General features: G+C 45.0%; 1 protein-coding gene and 1 pseudogene across 2 annotated transcripts in view; both read left to right on the forward strand.

Annotated features, from left to right (window-relative positions):
• The window catches only part of LOC143956391 (uncharacterized), a 221,053-nt pseudogene that overhangs the window by 99,728 nt on the left and 101,516 nt on the right, over positions 1 to 19,809 (forward strand). The gene's annotated exons all lie outside the window — the stretch shown is intronic.
• The window catches only part of LOC143956199 (uncharacterized), a 56,723-nt gene continuing 46,076 nt past the window's right edge, over positions 9,163 to 19,809 (forward strand). Inside the window, 8 exon segments of the mRNA XM_077466357.1 lie at positions 9,163 to 9,266; positions 10,090 to 10,201; positions 10,328 to 10,462; positions 10,549 to 10,672; positions 10,779 to 11,074; positions 11,173 to 11,388; positions 11,487 to 11,666; positions 12,315 to 12,456. Of these exon segments, the coding sequence (XP_077322483.1) occupies positions 10,124 to 10,201; positions 10,328 to 10,462; positions 10,549 to 10,672; positions 10,779 to 11,074; positions 11,173 to 11,388; positions 11,487 to 11,666; positions 12,315 to 12,456 (1,171 nt within the window). The 5' untranslated portion in view covers positions 9,163 to 9,266; positions 10,090 to 10,123.

The following is a 19,809-nucleotide window of genomic DNA, read 5'->3' on the forward strand; positions in this document are numbered from 1 at the left end:
AGAGAATGTAGTGTGGATGGTGGAGGAGATCTGTGGGAGAATGTAGTGTGGATGGTGGAGGAGAGATGTCGAAGAATGTAGTGTGGATGGTGGAGGAGAGCTGTCGGAGAATGTAGTGTGGATGGTGGAGGAGAACTGTCAGAGAATGTAGTGTGGATGGTGGAGGAGAGCTGTCGGAGAATGTAATGTGGATGGTGGGAGGAGAGCTGTCGGAGAGAGTATTGTGGATGGTGGGAGGAGATCTGTCAGAGAATGTAGTGTGGATGGTGGGGGGAGATCTGTCGGAGAATGTAGTGTGGATGGTGGAAGGAGAGCTGTCGGAGAATGTAGTGTGGATGGTGGAGGAGAGCTGTCGGACAATGTAGTGTGGATGGTGGGAGGAGATCTGTGAAGGGAATGTAGTGTGGATGGTGGGGACGGGAGAGCTGCCGGGGAATGTAGTGTGGATGGTGAAGGAGATCTGTAGGAGAATGTAGTATGGATGGTGGAGGAGAACTGTCGGAGAATGTAGTGTGGATGGTGGAGGAGAGCTGTCGGAGAATGTAATGTGGATGGTGGGAGGAGAGCTGTCGGAGAATGTAGTGTGGATGGTGGGAGGAGAGCTGTCAGAGAATGTAGTGTGGATGGTGGGAGGAGAGCTGTCGCAGAATGTAGTGTGGATGGTGGGGAGAGATCTGTCGGAGAATGTAGTATGGATGGTGGGGGGAGATCTGTCGGAGAATGTAGTGTGGATGGTGGAGGAGAGCTGTCGGAGAATGTAGTGTGGATGGTGGGAGGAGATCTGTCGGAGAATCTAGTGTGGACGGTGGAGGAGATCTGTGAAGGGAATGTAGTGTAGAAAGTAAAGGAGATCTGTCAAGAGAATGTAGTGGGGGGGGGGGGAGCTGTCGGAGAATGTAGTGTGGATAGTGAAGGAGATCTGTCGGAGAATGTAGTGTGGATGGCGGAGGAGAGATGTCGGAGAATGTAGTGTAGATGGTGGAGGAGAGCTGTCGGAGAATATAGTGTGGATGGTGGAGGAGAGCTGTCGGAGAATGTAGTGTGGATGGTGGGGGGGACATCTGATGGAGAATGTAGTGTGGATGGTGGGAGGAGAGCTGTCGGAGAATGTAGTGTGGATGGTGGGAGGAGAGCTGTTGGAGAATGTAGTTTGGATGGTGGGGGAGATCTGTCGGAGAATGTAGTGTGGATGGTGGGAGGAGAGCTGTCGGAGAATGTAGTGTAGATGGTGGGGGGAGATCTGTCGGAGAATGTAGTGTGGATGGTGGGAGGAGAGCTGTTAAAGCGGAGGTACACCCTAAAGTGGACCTTCCGCTCATTGGAACTCTCCCCCCCTCCGGCGCCACAATTGGCACCTTTCAGGGTGGAGGGGGGTGCAGGTACCTGTACAGTACAGGTATTTGCATCCACTTCCGGGATGGCTCTCTGCGGAAAGGGGCGTAGATTACGCCCCTTTCCGAAAGTCCCCCGCTGCCTGCTGGGAAACACACAGATCCCAGAGGCAGCGGGTTCATCCTTATTGCGCAGCGCGACTAGCGCATGCGCAGTAGGGAACCGAAAGGCTCCACTTCCTGATTCCCATACCCAAGATGGCGGCGGCAGCACCCGAGAGACGATCGAGAGATCGGCTTCGGGTGCCGACATCGCGGGCGCGCTGGGCGGGTAAGTGTACTTATTTTAAAAGTCAGCAGCTGCAGTATTTGTAGCTGCTGGCTTTTAAAAAAAAAAAAACGGCGGAACTCCGGGAGGACTCCCGCTTTAAAGAATGTAGTGTGGATGGTGGAGGAGAGCTGTCAGAGAATGTAGTGTAGAAGGTGGAGGAGATCTGTCGGAGAATGTAGTGTGGATGGGGGAGGAGAGCTGTCGGAGAATGTAGTGTGGATGGTGGAGAACTGTCGGAGAATGTAGTGTGGATGGTGGAGGAGGGCTGTCGGATAATCTAGTGTGGATGGTGAATGAATGAATGAATGAAATACTTATATAGCGCACAATGCGAACTGAATCGCCTCTAGGCGCTGTGGCGAGCTTTGATCATCTGCTAAAAGAGGAAGGTCTTGAGTTTTTTCCTAAAAATGGAGGAGGGCTGTCGGAGAATGTAGCGTGGATGGTGGAGGAGATCTGTCGGAGAATGTAGTGTGGATGGTGGGGGAGATCTGTCTGAGAATGTAGTGTGGATGGTGGAGGAGAGCTGTCGGAGAATGTAGTGTGGATGGTGGAGGAGGGCTGTCGGAGAATGTAGTGTGGATGGTGGAGGAGATCTGTCGGAGAATGTAGTGTGGATGGTGGAGGAGAGCTGTCGGAGAATGTAGTGTGGATGGTGGAGGAGGGCTGTCGGAGAATGTAGTGTGGATGGTGGAGGAGATCTGTCGGAGAATGTAGTGTGGATGGTGGAGGAGAGCTGTCGGAGAATGTAGTGTGGATGGTGGATGAGGGCTGTCGGAGAATGTAGTGTGGATGGCGGAGGAGGGCTGTCGGAGAATGTAGTGTGGATGGTGGAGGAGATCTGTCGGAGAATGTAGTGTGGATGGTGGAGGAGATCTGTCGGAGAATGTAGTGTGGATGGTGGAGAAGATCTGTCGGAGAATGTAGTGTAGATGGTGGAGAAGATCTGTCGGAGAATGTAGTGTAGATGGTGGAGGAGATCTGTCGGAGAATGTAGTGTGGATGGTGGAGGAGAACTGTCGGAGAATGTAGTGTGGATGGTGGAGGAGATCTGTCGGAGAATGTAGTGTGGATGGTGGAGGAGATCTGTCGGAGAATGTAGTGTGGATGGTGGAGAAGATCTGTCGGAGAATGTAGTGTAGATGGTGGAGAAGATCTGTCGGAGAATGTAGTGTAGATGGTGGAGGAGATCTGTCGGAGAATGTAGTGTGGATGGTGGGAGGAGATCTGTCGGAGAATGTAGTGTGGATGGTGGGAGGAGAGCTGTCGGAGAATGTAGTGTGGATGGTGGGAGGAGAGCTGTCGGAGAATGTAGTGTGGATGGTGGGAGGAGAGCTGTCGGAGAATGTAGTGTGGATGGTGGAGGAGATCTGTCGGAGAATGTAGTGTGGATGGTGGAGGTGAGCTGGCAGAGCGCAACTTACCGCTCACTGGATATTTTTTCTTTTTTCGGACTATTATCTGTAACCCTGAGAGATGGTTGTGTGTGAAAATCCCAGTAGATCAGCAGTTTTTGAAATACTCACACCAGCCCGTCTGACACCAACAACCATGCCATGTTTAAAGTCACTTAAGTCCCCTTTCTTCCCCATTTTGATGCTCGGCTTGAACTTCAGCAAGTTGTTCACCACATCTAGATACCTTAATGCATTGAGCTGCTGCCATGTGATTGGCTGATTAGCAAATTTGTGTTGCCACCAAAAGTGTTTGGTGAGTGGCGCCTTTGCTTTTCATTGGTATTGCTCTGAATGGCGAACTGATGCCAGCTCCCTTCATTGCAACCGATGGGAAGATCTCTGTATCTGCTTAGAGTGGCGCAACACATTTGGATCACAAAGAGAAAACCTAGTTGGACATCCTATTTTATTTATTCCATGTGTATGGTCATGATCCAACAGTACCACAAATCTATATACAAAATAATATAAGCTTAGACTCCAATGCTGTGTATTTAAATAACACATAGATACATCGCATACTGCGGTCAGAATCATGGTGTATTCACTTAAGAAACACCCAACAATCAGTAATACGTATGTAATTGAGGCCTATGCTACAAAGCCAACAATTAGCATAATCATGTGGCCTAAATCTATCTGGGCTACAAGCCCATCATACAGTGTCTCACAAAAGTAAGTACACCCCTCACATTTTTGTAACTATTTTATTCTTTTTTTCATGTGACAACACTGAAGAAATGACACTTTGCTACAATGTAAAGTAGTGAGCGTACAGCTTGTATAACACTCAATTTTCTGTCCCCTCAAAATAACTCAACAAAAATGAGTACACCCCTAAGTGAAAATGTCCAAATTGGGCCCAAAGTGCCAATATTTTGTGTGGCCACCATTATTTTCCAGCACTGTCTGAACCTTCTTGGACATGGAGTTCACCAGAGCTTCACAGGTTGCCACTGGAGTCCTCTTCCACTCCTCCATGAGGACATCACAGAGCTGGTGGAGGTTGGAGACCTTGCGCTCCTCCACCTTCAATTTGAGGATGTCCCACAGATGCTCAATAGGGTTTAGTTCTGGAGACATGTCTGGCCAGTCCATCACCTTTACCCTCAACTTATTTAGCAAAGCAGTGGTCGTCTTGGAGGTGTTTTTGGAGTCGTTATGTTGGAATACTGCCCTACGGCCCAGTCTGCGAAGGGTGGGGATCATGCTCTGCTTCAGTATGTCACAGGCATTCATGGTTCCCTCAGTGATCTGTAGCTCCCCAGTCCCGGCAGCACTCATGCAACCCCAGACCATGACATTCCCACCACCATGCTTGACTGTAGACAAGACACACTTGTTTTTGTGCTCCTCACCTGGTTGCCACCACACACGCTTGTCACCATCTGAACCAAATAAGTTTATCTTGGTCTCATCAGACCACAGGAAATGGTTCCAGTAATCCATGTCCTTAATCTGCTTGTTTTCAGCAAATTGCAGGCTTTCTTGTGCATCATCTTTAGAAGAGGCTTGCGTCTGGGACGACAGCTATGCAGACCAATTTGATGCTGTGTTCGGCGTATGGTCTAAGCACTGACAGGCTGATCCCCCACCCCTTCAACCTCTGCAGCAATGCTGGCAGCACTCATACGTCTATTTCCGAAAGACAACCTCTGGATATGACGCTGAGCACGTGCATTCACCTTCTTTGATCGACCATGGCGAGGCCTGTCCTGAGTGGAAGCTGTCCTGTTAAACTGCTGTATGGTCTTGGTCACCGTGCTGCAGCTCAGTTTCAGGATCTTGGCAATCTTCTTATAGCCTAGGCCATCTTTATGTAGAGCAACAATTCTTTTTTCAGATCCTCAGAGAGTTCTTTGCCATGAGGTGCCATGTTGAACTTCCAGTGACCAGTATGATAGAGTGAGAGTGATAACACCAAATTTAACACATCTGCACCCCATTCACACCTGAGACCTTGTAACTCTAATGAGTCATATGACACCGGGGAGGGAAAATGGCTAATTGGGCCCAATTTGGATATTTTCACTTAGGGGTGTACTCACTTTTGTTTCCAGCGGTTTAGACATTAATGGCTGTGTGTTGAGTTATTTTGAGGGGACAGCAAATTTACACTGTTATACAAGCTGTACACTCACTACTTTACATTGTAGCAAAGTGTAATTTCTTCAGTTTTGTCACATGAAAATGTATAATAAAAATATTTACAAAAATGTGAGGGGTGTACTCACCTTTGTGAGATACTGTACATCTATCTAGTGGAGGAGCCCATGGAGTTTCAGATGATAGAAGCCTAAGGTACATATTCAGCCCCTAGACATAACCAACATTTTAGTTGGAACAGAAGCAAATTTGAGTCCCCTTAATTCTACATATTTAATCAATGCATATAGACAGTGATTTGAGTTGGCCCACCCTTTGCAGCTATAACAGCTCCAACTCTTCTGAACGGGCTGTCCACGAGGTTTAGGAGTGTGTCTATGGGAATGTTTGAGCATTCTTCCAAAAGCGCATTTGTGAGGTCAGGCACTGATGTGGACGAGAAGGCCTGGCTCGCAGTCACTGCTTTAATTGATCCCAAAAGTGTTCTATCAGGTTAAGGTCAGAACTCCACCCCAAACTCGCTCATCCATGTTTTTTATGGACCTTGCTTTATGCACTGGTGCACAGTTATGTTGGAACAGGAAGGGGCCATCCCCAAACTGTTCCCAGAAAGTTGGGAGCATGAAATTGTCCAAAATGTCTTTGGATGCTGATGCCATAGGAATTCCTTTCACTGGAACTAAGGGGCCAAGCCCAACACCTGAAAAACAACCCCCCACCATAACCCCCCCTCCAACAAATGATTTGGACCAGTGCCTGACCTCACAAATGCACTTCTGGAAGAATGGTGAAACATTCCCATAGACACACTCCTAAACCTTGTGGACGGCCTTCCCAGAAGAGTTGAAGCTGTTATAGGTGCAAATCCACGGTACAAGGGTAAGGTTGCCGACCTTATCTTGCCGTCGCAGAGGATGAGACATCTCCGGGAGGCCTTGCAGAAAGGTCTGTGCAACGCGTTCCCAGAGACTGGGTGGTTACAGACTCCTGGTCCTGGACAACGTGTTGCTGAGGCTTCAGTCAGAAGGAGCGGTGGAGAAGGTGGCCATCTGACCGATGCGTTCAGACAATTGTTTAGTCCGCAGCCCCAAGGTATGATTGGTTCCAGCAACCATCGCCAGCGTCTGATTTACATGGTGCAGGAATACCTAGGGGCAAGGTCAGACTTGGACACCTTTCCCACCGAAAATCCTCTGGCTTACTGGGTCTTGAGGATGGATCACTGGCCAGAGCTTGCACAGTATGCAATTGAGCTACTGGCCTGTCCTGCATCCAGCGTTCTTTTGGAACGCAATTTCAGTGCTGCTGGTGGTTGGCCCACCCTTTGCAGCTATAACATCTTCAACTCTTCAGAAAGGCTGTCCACAAGGTTTAGGAGTGTGTCTATGGGAATGTTTGACCATTGTTCCAGAAGCACATTTATGAGGTCAGGTACTGATGGTGGCTTTAATTCATCCCAAAGGTGTTCTATCGGGTTGAGGTCATGACTTTGTGCAGGTCATTCAAGTTTCTCAAACCCAAACTCGCTCATCCATGTCTTTATGGACCTTGATTGTGCACTGGTGTGCAGTTATGTTGGAACAGGAGGGGGACATCTCCAAACTGTTCCTACAAAGTTGGGAGTATGAAATTGTCCAAAATGTCTTGGTATGCTGATGCGTTAACAGTTCCCTTCACTCGAACTAAGGGACCAAGCCGATCCTCTGAAAAACAACCCCACGCCATAATCCCCCCTCCACCAAATGATTTGGACTAGTGCACAAAGTAAGCTCCATAAAGACATGGATGAGCGAATTTGGGGTGGAGGAACTTGACTGGCCTGCACAGAGTCTTGACCTAAACTCGATACAATGCCTTTAGGATGAATTAGAGCGTAGACTGCAAGCCAGGCCTCCTCGACCACATCAGTGCCTGACCTCACAAATGCGCTTCTGGAAGAATGATCAAACAATTCCATAGACACACTCCTAAACCTTGTGGACATCCTTCCCAGAAGAGTTGAAGCTGTTATAACTGCAGAGGGTGGGCCAACTCAATATTGAACCCTACGGACTAAGACTGGGATGCTACTAAATTTTATGTGCGTGTAAAGGCAGGCGTCCCAATACTTTTGTTAATATAGTGTGTCTGCAAGGGGGTAGTTCTTCCCAGTAACCACACATGTAATGATCATTCTTCCCACTGACCATCACACATAATAACATAATGTATCATGAGTTATGGTCATTTTCAGCAAGGGTTTCTTGATACCAGCAGGGCTTTTTTTCAGCTGGAACATGGTGGAACTCAGTTCCACCACCTCTGGCTCAGGCCCTCTGCTCACCACTATCACTTGTAATCACTGAAGTTCGGCTGAGGTCAGAGCTAAAGAGGGGTGAAAGTGAAATGTGGATGGGGGATGCAGAGGTAAGCAGCTGTAGAAGAAGGCTGAACTCTGCACTCTGTGTGTCGTGCACCCCTGAACTCTGCACTCTGTGTGTCGTGCACCCCTGAACTCTGCACTCTGTGTGTCGTGCACCCCTGAACTCCGCAATCTGTGTGAAGCGCACCTCTGAACTCCGCGTGTAACTGTGTGATCTGTACATAATGCACCCCTGGCATTTAATGCCCCTTTAAGACCCTTCCACTGTTTGACATAAAATGTGACTACACTCACTATTTGATGCAGTTTAGAGGGTGGGTGTGTGTGGGACATGGTTGAGGGGTTGGGGGGGGGGGGGGGGCATGGTTGAGTTCCTGCACCTATTTTCTAAAAAAAAGCCCTGGATACCAGAATGTTATTTTGAGGGTTCCTCTGTGTTCTGGTCTAGAACTACGTCTCCACAGTTCAGTGTTGGTGTGATAGCGGTGGTGGGAGACGGGGCCAGCTTTCCTGCAACCGCTGCTCAGCAAAAGCTGCACAGATATATACAGGAACAAGTACACTAGTGCAGTGTAAAAAGGATCCCCTGGGGATTTAATAACCATGTTTTAATTTCTGGTGAAAGTTCTCCTTTAAGGACAAAAGTGAAGATCTCCTTCAGTTATATCAAGTGGAACGAAAACATACCTCCCAACATTTTGAAATGGTAAATGAGGGACACCTACTAGCAAATGTTTGTTGGCATAGGACATGCCCCCTGCCACGCCCCCTTAAAGGACAGTTAACCCCAAAAAAGGTTAAACCGGTTGTATACCCGCTGAATTTTTTATTTTTTTGCTGACCTGCAAAGGAAAAGGCATAATGAGCTAGTATGCACCGCATACTAGCTCATTATGAAATACTTACCTTAGAACAAGGCCCCGACATCTGTCCCGATCCACGCCAAGGGAGCTGACATGTTCCCTCTGCGTTTCTTCCGGGTATCGTCACTCCCGCGCATGCGTGTGGGAGATTTCTCTTAAGCAGGATCCGGTGCCTGCCGGGCTTCCAGCCGGGAATCCCCTGTGCGCATGCGCCGCTGCAGTCAGCGGCGCATTGCGAGGGGAAAATCTAAACCGTACAGGTGTAGGAGATATTTTTTTTTTACCTACAGGTAAGCCTTATTATAGGCTTTCCTGAAGCTAAAAGTCCCCAATTTGACTATACAACCACTTTAATTAAATCCACGAGGGCTTTTTTTTTTTTTACCAACACTATTTTTTTTATATTGGCTTTTAAAATATAAAACTGCAGCAATTTAGAAATTGGATGAAAGGTTTAGCACTGAGAAACTTTTTTTGAAAGATAAAAAAAGTGAATTTTATCTATAACCATAGAGATCAGACCAAAATGAGGGACAAATGAGGAGGACAGAGGGACTTTGTTCCAACTCAGGGACAGTTCCTTGAAATCAGGGACAGTTCCTTGAAATCAGGGACAGTTGGGAGGTATGCAAAAAGCAAGAGCGTGATCATACAATCAGAGGATGTGATGTCATAAACAAGGAGGAAGTTCTGTCAGGGGAAGAGAGGAACCGCATAAAGACAGGAAGTGATCCCCCATGAAACAGGAAGTTCTGGGTGAAAGGTGAGTCGGGAGGAAGTAGAGAGAAGACATTGCTGGAACTGGCAGCAGAGGAGGTAATAAGATATTATTTTATATTTACACCCAGTAACCCCCCCCCTCATGACCGTCCTCTTCCTCTATTTTCATTGTAATGTCTTTTATCTCCAGGAGATGTAAATACCCAAACACACACACATCTAAGGATTATATTATAATCTATAGAGAGATATAACCTAAATACAGAGTAATATATTCAACTATATAAACGTATGGTGTCTCCATAAATAGAACTTGTAATTTCTATAGCAATACCAATAATAATGATAAATGAAATATATTTTTAAACGAAATAATTAAAAAGTATGAAACACGCCCTTACACACACAGTTCAGATGCACTTAGATATGTAAACCCATATAGCATTATAATTATAAAACAGTGAATATAACCCCCACAAAACATTCTCTGGTGGTGAATAAATGACTGTCATTTTAAAACTCATACATTCAAAGATTCATCTAGTGAGAAAGTTTGATAAATATCGTATTTACAGCTTTATAAACATACCCCTTATTGTGATTGATATATATATATATATATATATATATATATATATATATATATATGTTAGGTTTTCCTACACAAATGCCAGAGGTAGAAGGATTATTTTAGGGCCACCATTGAGCTTTATCTCCAAAGTGATGAGGGTTTAAAATTTTTTGTATATTTACCATTTTGGGTATCGTCGTTTTTTGTTTTGGTTTTGATGCCGAATGTAGTTGGTGTTTATTAACACTGACACAGTTCTCTATCTCCCCAACATTTGGACGCAGAGTTTGAAAAAAAAAAATCTTCACTTGTAATAATCAACGAAATTGATATGTTATCTGTCTACAGAGTTCAGAGTCTTGTATGGATCACATCAATAAGGATGAAGGAGGACCCGAGTCACATGACTGAGAGGATATTGAATCTCACCCTGGAGATCATCTACCTGCTGACCGGAGAGGTGAGGAGGATTCTGGGAGGTCACATGACATCACTCTTATCTCTATTAATAAAATACAAACCTGACCGGAAAAGTGAGGAGGATTCTGAGAGGTGACGTGACATTATTATTGTTCTTTCAATGCAGAGTTTTCCTCCGGTGAAGTCTGGTGACCATCTAACCATCACAGTGCCTTCACCCCACTGCCTGAGAACAGAGGTAACAAGTGCCAAGAAGATTCTAGAAGTCACCAACAAGATGATTGATCTGCTGAAAGGAGAGGTGAGCGGTGGTGGGAATTCTGGGACATTATCCAGTAACAGACAAGGGACGTGTCTGGATGGTGACTGTATCATTGTGTGTGTCAGGTTCCTATAAGGTGTCAGGATGTCACTGTCTATTTCTCCATGGAGGAGTGGGAGTATTTAGAAGGACACAAGGATCTCTACAAGGACGTCATGATGGAGAATCAGCCGCCCCTCACATCACCGGGTAAGAGGAGACTTTATTGTAAAGGAGAGAGCAGTACGGAGGGTCCACCTAGATCCCCCATCATCTGATAAACAATGTATTCAGTCAGTGTGTGTGTTTCCTACAGATGGATCCAGTAATGGAAACCCACCAGAGAGATGTCCCCGTCCTCTGTATTCCCGGGATTCCACTCAGGAAGATCTCGCCATCCCTCACCATCATCAGGCAGATGGATCCAGTAATGGAAACCCACCAGAGAGATGCCCCCGTCCTCTGTATTCCCGGGATTCCACTCAGGAAGATCTCGCCATCCCTCACCATCATCAGGCAGATGGATCCAGTAATGGAAACCCACCAGAGAGATGTCCGCGTCCTCTGTATTGCCAGGATTCCAAAAAGGAAGATCACACTATCACACATAAGGTTAAGTTGAAAGATAAAAAATACTAGCTGATACTTACATTTTGACATGTTTAGTAGATATATTGTTAGAGCTAGTTTTGTTTTTATGAAATATTCAGGGTATAAACCAGAGTGATTGGACTAATGCTGTTAGAGAAGAGATAAAAGAGGATGATGATGATGAGATTGGTGTGGTGGAGAAGTTTTTAGGACACAAAGATCCCTTCAAGAACATCATGATGGAGCCTTTTGGTGACACAAACTCACCAGAGAGATGCCCCAGTCCTCTGTATTCCCGGGATCCCACACAGGAAGATCACACCATCACACATAAGGTTAAGTTGAAAGATAAAAAATAGTAGCTGATACTTACATTTTGACATGTTTAGTAGCTATATTGTTAGAGCTAATCTTGTTTTTATGAAATATTCAGCGCATAAACCAGAGTGATTGGAATAATGCTGTTAAAGAAGAGATAAAAGAGGAGGAGGAAGAGGTTGGTGTGATGGAGAAGTTTTTAGAAGGACACAAAGATCCCTTCATGAGATGTCCCAGTCCTCTGTATTCCCGGGATTCCACACAGGAAGATCACACCATCCCCCACCATCATCAGGTAGGTGGGCTGTATGAAACACAGAAGTGACTCTGAACTTTGCAAAATGACATTCCTCAATGTAGCCTCTTGTTTTGTTTACCTTTACATCTGAAGAGTTCCCTTTCCACCCCTTCCCCCGTCTCCTGTTCTCCCTTGGAGCAGCCTAACTTTAGTTTTTTTTTTAAATGAACATACTTACCTTTCTTCCATGGGTTTTGGTTCCAGTCTCATGATATCATGGGTCCTTTCTTCCTTGTGTTCTTCCAATGATGAGCACATGTTGAATGATGCAGTGCTGTTCTTTGCTCTTGAAAGTTCAGGTTGCTGTGATGATGCAATTCCTGGGGGGAGGGGGCTCACAGAAAATGGGTAGAAAACCAAATCTTTACCTGCAGCAGGTCAGTGACACCTGCCGGACTTGTCCCTCCCCCAGCCTGTGACTAAACAGTGAAAAAAGGAGCAGATTGGCTCCTATTGCTATTCCTCTCTTCCTCATTCTAAACTGTATAGGGCCTGCAAGAGTCTGATACCGGGTCACATTTCAGGTGCTTGTATAAAAAAAAATTCAATGGTGTATTAATGGATGCAGAGCTGAAAGCATTTGTGTCTTTTAAATCCACCCGGAGATCAACTTTAAGAGATATTTTCTAATATTTTGGGGTTTAGGGTGAAGAACGAATTAATATAAAAGTTGAGGTTAAAGAGGAAGAAGTGGAGACGTATGTGGTGGGCGATCAGCCATCCATGGAGGAGGTTGGGATAATTATGAAGAGTGAACAGGAAGAAATGTCTCCACCTATCAACACAAGTAAGTATAGGCACTATGGAAGAAACGGTTCACAATTTCATTTTATTTCTGAGTACAGGGATTGTAGTTTAACAATAGATATTTACTGTATCAGATCTTCACATTATCAGACAAGATGAGACAGAATTATAAATGGTGTACCATCGGAGTTGGGAAGAAAGATTGAACCCTGTAAGATAAAGGGGGTCGTCGTTTCCCGATAAGCATTAGCCCTTGTACACACGGTCAGAAATTCATAGTTACATAGTTAGTAAGGTTGAATAAAGACACCAGTCCATCCAGTTCAACCTGAGTGTGTGTCTACAATTGTCCCTATCCCTGTACATTGCACACTCACATTGGTCCCTACCCTCAAGGGGCCCACAATCCAAGGTCCCCATTCATATACTAGGGTAAATTTTTGGACAGAAGCCAATTAACCTACCTGCATGTCTTTGGAGAGTGGGAGGAAACCGGAGTACCCGGAGGAAACCCACGCAGGCACAGGGAGAACATGTAAACTCCAAGCAGGTAGTGTCATGGTTGGGATTCAAACCCGTGACCCTTCTTACTGCTAGGTGAGAGTGCTAACCACTACACCACTGTGCTGCCTGACGGAATGTGTCCGATCAGACCGTTTTGTCGTATATTCTGACTGTGTGTGGTCTCCATCAGACTGTTTCCGTCAGAGTATCCGACGGACCAAGTTTTCCAACTTGTTGGTAAAATTTTCCGACAAAATACTCCGATCGGACATACTCCGATCATGTGTAGAGAATTCCGATCCGACAAAGTGCCACGCATGCTCAGATCAAATTCCTACATCAAAGCTATTGGCTACTAGCGTGAATGAAATAACATAATCACGTCGGATTTTCCGATAATTTGGTCCGACCATGTGTATGCAACAGTTTCGGACAAAATCCGACGGATTTGGTTGTCGGAATCTCCGACCGTGTGTACAAGGGCTTAGGATGATCCCTTCTGGCAAATAAACTCTAATCATATGACCTACATACGCATGTTTGGCCCATTGTCATGGAAAAATTAAGGAATTAAGGCTTTTGACAATCCCGTTTCCTCAAGTCTGTGCCAATCTTGTTCAATACAGAGAATTTCTTATCCTAGTGAGATTGAAAAGATGTGTCCATCAAGTTCAACCAAAAGAACATCTTAGGTCTGAGGTTGATCCAAATAAAACCTTCAAATACCTGGATTGATTAATCAAATTTTTCCCAGGATTCATTGGGGAAAAGAGCATATAGCCTTTGGGTATACGAGGAGCAACAATATAATTCCTGGAATGCCCGTGGCATAGCACTATGGTGGTGGGTCACACAACCATTCACACTCGAGCGTGTTCTGACATGGTCTAACTTGCCCTCGCCTGGGTTGCAGACCAGGGGACTCAGACTTTATGGAGTAGTAGAAGAAATAACACGTGTGTGTTGCGCTATTGGTGGAAAATGAGTGACAGGAATCTGGAGCAGCCAATTAACGTCAAATTATGTGTGAAAATTGGCAAAAGTGAGAGTGAAACTTTAGCTTTGTTACACCAGGTTTATGGTGAACACTCTGTGGAAAAAAAATCCAGTGTTTTTAAAGGCAGGGGTTGACAAATTTGCTTGGAATCTAGGAGCCAGCTTAAAAAGTTAGGAGCCAGGTCCGTGACGACGATCCGGACCTGTCCCTGGCCTGACATGGAGACGAGTGAGGGGAAGATAGCAGCGCCGTCGCCGCCCCCCCGTCTCCAAGTCATTGCCCATAGCTCTTAGAGGGACATTTTATTTTTTTTAAATGACAATTTTTTTTTCAATTGCATTTTAGTGTAAATATGAGATCCGAGGTCTCTCTGACCCCAGATCTCATAAGAGGACCTGTCATGCTTTTTCTATTACAAGGGATTTTTACATTCCTTGTAATAAGAATAAAAGTGACACAACATTTTTTTTAAAAGAACAGTGGAAAAAAAAAAAGTTAAAATAAAGCAGAAAAAATAATAATTTTTAAACGCGCCCTGTCCTGCCCGCATATAAAAATCGGTGTTCGAACCACACATAGGAGGTAGCGCCGTGATCGGTAGAGCGAGAGCAATAATTCTACCCCAGACCTCCTCTGTAACTCAAAACGTGCAACCTGTAGAATTTTTTTAAACGTCGCCTATGGAGATTTTAAAGGGTAAAAGTTTGTCGCCATTCCATGAGCGGGCGCAATTTTGAAGCGTGACATGTTGGGTATCAATTTACTCGGCGTAACATTATCTTTCACAATATAAAAAATAATTGGGCTAACTTTACTGTTGTCTTATTTTTTTATTAACTAAATTATTTTTCCCAACAAAAGTGCGCTTGTAAGTCCGCTGCACAAATACGGTGTGACAGACAGTATTGCAACAACCACCATTTTATTCTCTAGGGTGTTAGAATAAAAAATATATATAATGTTTAGGGGGTTCTAAATAAAGGGAAGAAGAGGCAGGTAATATAATACAGGCAGAGGAATCTTCATTAACATTGCTGGTTTGTCATACCAACGGCGACCACAAGAGGGCGCCAGATTCCATAAGGAATCATAGGACCGCAGAAGGCCTCAAAGCCGCGGCCTAAATTTTCGGCCGCCGGCGGAACGGCCCGACGCGATCACGCTGGGGGGGTCCACAGACACAGGATACCCCCAGCTGTGCTGCCCCAGGCGCGAGGTCGCTATTTCTAGTCGCCAATGCGACCTGGCGACCGGGTTTTGTCGAGCCCTGTTTAAATGAATAGACAGTTTGGGGAGTGGGGGGGGGTTGTTTTGCTTTGGTGTCTATTAAAGGTTCTTGTTGAAAACCCAAGGAAGCTTAGACCTCAGTATATTAACCACTTTGCGCCCAAGCTATAGCGAAAAGACAGCTACAGCACAAGCTTAAAATGGCGTGAGGGCGTCCATGTACGTCCTCCCATTCTCGTGCTATCCATGTGCCCCAGAGGGCGCACTCTGTGATCCCTGAGTTCTTGGGAATTGGCACATCACAGAACAGGGTAAAGGGCCAATCACAGAGGGCCCTTTACCATGTGATCAGCTGTCAGCTAATTACGGAAGAAAACAGAAGCCGGTTTCTGGATTTTTTTTTTCCCTCACACTGTCGGCATGAAGAAAACAAGAAAGCCGTTAACCGGCTTCTGTTAGAGGGACATCAGTTCCCTTAGTGATCACAAGCAAAGGAAGAGGCGCCTCTGGGTGTAGAGATAACATACACTTTAATTATAAAAACTTATTTAATACAGGCAACTCACATTTTGGATGTGATGTATGAGCATGCATGTGGTCATCTGATAGTCCGTCAAGCTGAGGCACTGAGTTGCCTGTATTAAAGCGGTTGTATAGTCTATTTTGTTTACTTTTACCTACAGGTAAGCCTATAATAAGGCTTACCTGTAGGTTAAAAAAATATCTCCTAAACCTGTATGGTTTAGGAGATATTTCCCTGGCAATGAGCCACTGACTGCAGCAGCGCATGCGCACAGGAGATTCTCAGCTGGAAGCACGGCAGACGCTGGACCTTGCCAGAAAGAAATCTCCCGCGCGCATGCGCGGGAGTGACGATACCGCTGCTCTGGCCACTCACAGTGCCACGATTTTGGTTTCAATTGGTGAGAGACTGGTGGACATTGGGGAAAATCTTTGACCCTGTTTTTGCGCATTTACTTGTGTATTGTCCCTTAGTGATCACCAGTGCTGTTAATCAGTGCTCTCTAGTGCCGATAATCAGTGCCCACCAGTGCCACCTATCAGTGCACATCAGTACTGCTAATCAGTGCCCACCAGTGCCACCTATTGGTGCCCATCAGTACTGCTAATCAGTGCTGTCAATTAGTGCCTCCTATCAGTGCCGCCTTTCCTTGCCGCCCATCAGTGCAGCCTCATCAGTGCCCATCAGTGAAGGAGAAAAATTACCTGTTTGCAAAATTCTATAACAAAATATGAAAAACATTTAGTTTTTTTTCTCAAAATTTCGTTTGTTTAGCAAAAAATAAAAACCCAGTGGTGATTAAATACCACCAAAAGAAAGCTTTGTGTGAAAAAAAAAATGCAAAAAAATTCATATGGGTACAGTGTTGCATGACCACACAATTGTCATTCAAAGTGTAAGAGCACTGAAAGCTGAAAATTGGCCTGGGTAGAAAGGGGGTAGAAGTGTCCAGCAAGCAAGTGGTTTACCACTTGCTGCCCGTAGGACATCCATGGACACCCTCAGGTTTCAGTGGTTACACCGGGATGATGCCTGCACCTACAGGTATCTTCCTGGTATGTATCTTTTCAGCCAGCGATTCCCTCGAAGGCAGAAGTGATCGGAGTGGCTAATCAGCCACTCGATCACTTTTGCGGGTGGCGGAGGGGGGCCCATATTGGCCTAAATTGATGAAGAAATTTGATTTTTTAACATTTTTTGTTATTATTGGATCTGTTTTATAGCAGAAAGTTTTTTTCAAAATCGGCGGCTTTTTTGTTTATAGCGCAAAAAAATAAAAATAAATGCAGAAGTTATCAAATACCACCAAAAGAAAGCTCTATTTGTGGGGAAAAAAGGACATCAATTTTATTTGGGTACAACGTTGTATGACCGAGCAATTGTCAGTTAAAATAATGCAGTGGCGTATCACAAAAAATGGCCTGGTCATGAAGGGGGGGGTTAAAATTCAGGAGGGCAATTGGTTAACACAGTATTTTGATCCCCAGACAAGATGAGTGGGAAAAGAAAGAGCTATTCTGTTGAGTACAAGAAAGCCATCGTGGAGGACTCCCAAGGCAAGAATCTTACGGCTTTCTGCAAAGAGATGAAGTTGGATCTCCGAATGGTCCGAAAATGGCGAGCAGAGTACGGTAACCTGAGTCAAAAGGTGGACGAGGGAAATGCTAAGAAGCGCAAGTGTGGATCAGGTCGGCATCCGTTATTTCCCGAGCTGGAAGACATCATCTGTGAATGGATTGCTGACAAGAGAGCAAAGGCTGTGGTTGTGCACAGGGCTGACATTCAAGCATTTGCCCTTACAATGGCACCAAAGTTTGAACTATCCTCAGAAGAGTTCAAAGCATCACAGCACTGGCTGAATGGCTTCCTTCAGCGATATGACCTGTCTCTAAGAAGAAATGTTAATTTTGGCATTGAATTTTGATTTAGTTTTAGTTATAGTCTTTTGAATAAAATGCAGTTTTAGTGCCATTTTAGTCATCTGCAATTGTTTTAGTTGTATTTTAGTCAACTAAAATCTCCAGTACATTTTAGTCGAATAAAATCATTTTAGTCAACTGAAATCCTAATGTGTTTAGTTAAATTAAGCAATGAATTTATTGAAGCATTTCTATAGAATTTACAAACTCATTATATACTCCTAGAGTAAAGAAATCTAATATCATGTTATTATTTATGGCATTAAATTGGTTGTAAACCCTTTACAGCCACTTTATACTACAGGCAAGCCTATAATTAGGCTTACCTGTAGCTACACTGGATAGCTCCAAAACCTGCACTGTTTAGGTGATATCCCTGTATTTGCATGTGCCGTACTAGGAAACTGAAGCAATGGCACGTACTGTGCCATTACCGGCGACGTCATCGTGGCTGTGGTCAATCACAGCACTGGAACAGCAATACCTGGAAGTAACCCCCTGGGGAGATGTCGGCCGCCGGAGCAGTGAACGAGTGCTGCTGCGGGGGCTTCGATCTCAGATAAGTAATTCATAATGCCTTTGTCCTGCAGGTGTTTTTTTTTTTTTTTTCTTTAAAGGGTTTACAACCACTTTAAGGTTTGAACAAACTAACAGATTCATATTTAGCCACTCTGGATGGTCTGAGGAATTCTGTAGTGATGTGCACAGTGCTCTGGATGGTGGTCTGAGGTGTACTGTAATCCTGCACACAGTTCTCTGGATGGTGGTCTGTCTGAGGAGTCCTTTTAATGCAGCACAGTGCTCTGGATGGTGGTCTGAGAAGTACTGTAATGCTGTGCACAGTACTCTGGATGGTGGTCTGAGGAGTACTGTAATGCTGCGCACAGTGCTCTGGATGGTGGTCTGACTCCAAGGAGGCCTATTATGATACACAGTGCTCTAGATGGTGGTCTGAGGAGTACTGTAATGCTGCACAGTGCTCTGGATGGTGGTCTGACTCCAAGGAGGCCTATAATGATGCACTGTGCTCTAGATGGTGGTCTGAGGAGTACTGTAATGCTGCACATTGCTCTGGATGGTGGCTGTAATGCTACACAGTACTCTGGCTGGTGGTCAGAGGAGGCCTGTAATGCTGCACAGTGGTCTGAGGAGGCCTCAGGCCTGTAATTGTAATTTACACACTTACAGTGCTTCCTGCTCTGGACGGTTGTGAGTCAGGACTCTCGTCGGGAGGCCTGTAATGCACAGTGCTGATCTGGACAGTCGTCTGAGAACTCAGAGGAGGCCTGTAATGCTGGATGCACAGTGCTGCAACTGCTGTTAAACGAAGCGCGCTACGGACTCAACTTGCTTGCTGGGATCAAAAGCAGGCGGAGCTCCATGGAAACTGGAAGTTCATGAGGGTAAACGTCCCCACCTCACATTTTCGTTTTGTCTTTGTTCATTAACGAAAACAAAATAGATTTTTGTTAGTGGACGAAATTGTGGTGTACCTTTCGTTTAGATTTCGTCACTGTAAAAAGGGCGCTGACGAAAATGTTTTTGTCTATGAAATTAACACTGCTAAGGACATTGACAACACTGTTCAAGCTGGAAAATAAGTCATGGGTCAAGTTCATGGCATTCACTTTTCTAAATACCAACTCCCCAACATGATTGCAATGGATGAAACTGCGGTGTTTATGGGCCAAGGATCTTATACGACAATTGATCAGAGGGGTGCCTTGCCAATCTACATTCCCTCCACTGGTTATGAAAGTGCACGTGTTACCTGTATTTTAGCAATTCCTCTGGATGGAAAGAAAGCCACACCTCTAATCATCAGAAAGGGCAAGAAAGATAAGATTGAACCAGCGGAAGCCCATCCATAAGGGCACTACGAGCAGGCTACATGGACAAGAATTGCTTGTTTAAGGAGAGCTCTGGAAGCTGGGACTGGCCCTCTAGTGGCGGAATTGTATCATTGCATCCCTCCTTTGGATTTCCTGATGGCTATTATTTATTATTTATGAATGAAATAAGAGAATCCTGGAGTTTGTTTGATTTGCTTATTCACTTCGTTTAAAGGTGAGAGTTCTGGGAGCCTTGAGTAGCGGACATTTTATTATTGTTCTATCATTAAACCTTTTTTCCATTTTTTTATATATTTTTTATATATTTTTATGCGTGCTGTTTTTTGGACTATATTTTTTTTCACGGCATTGTATGTATGCACATATTTAT

Source organism: Lithobates pipiens, unplaced genomic scaffold (genome assembly GCF_037356315.1).
Source record: "Lithobates pipiens isolate NorthernLeopardFrog02 unplaced genomic scaffold, aLitPip1_a1.2 Scaffold_35, whole genome shotgun sequence".
In the NCBI taxonomy this organism is placed as follows: domain Eukaryota; kingdom Metazoa; phylum Chordata; class Amphibia; order Anura; family Ranidae; genus Lithobates; species Lithobates pipiens.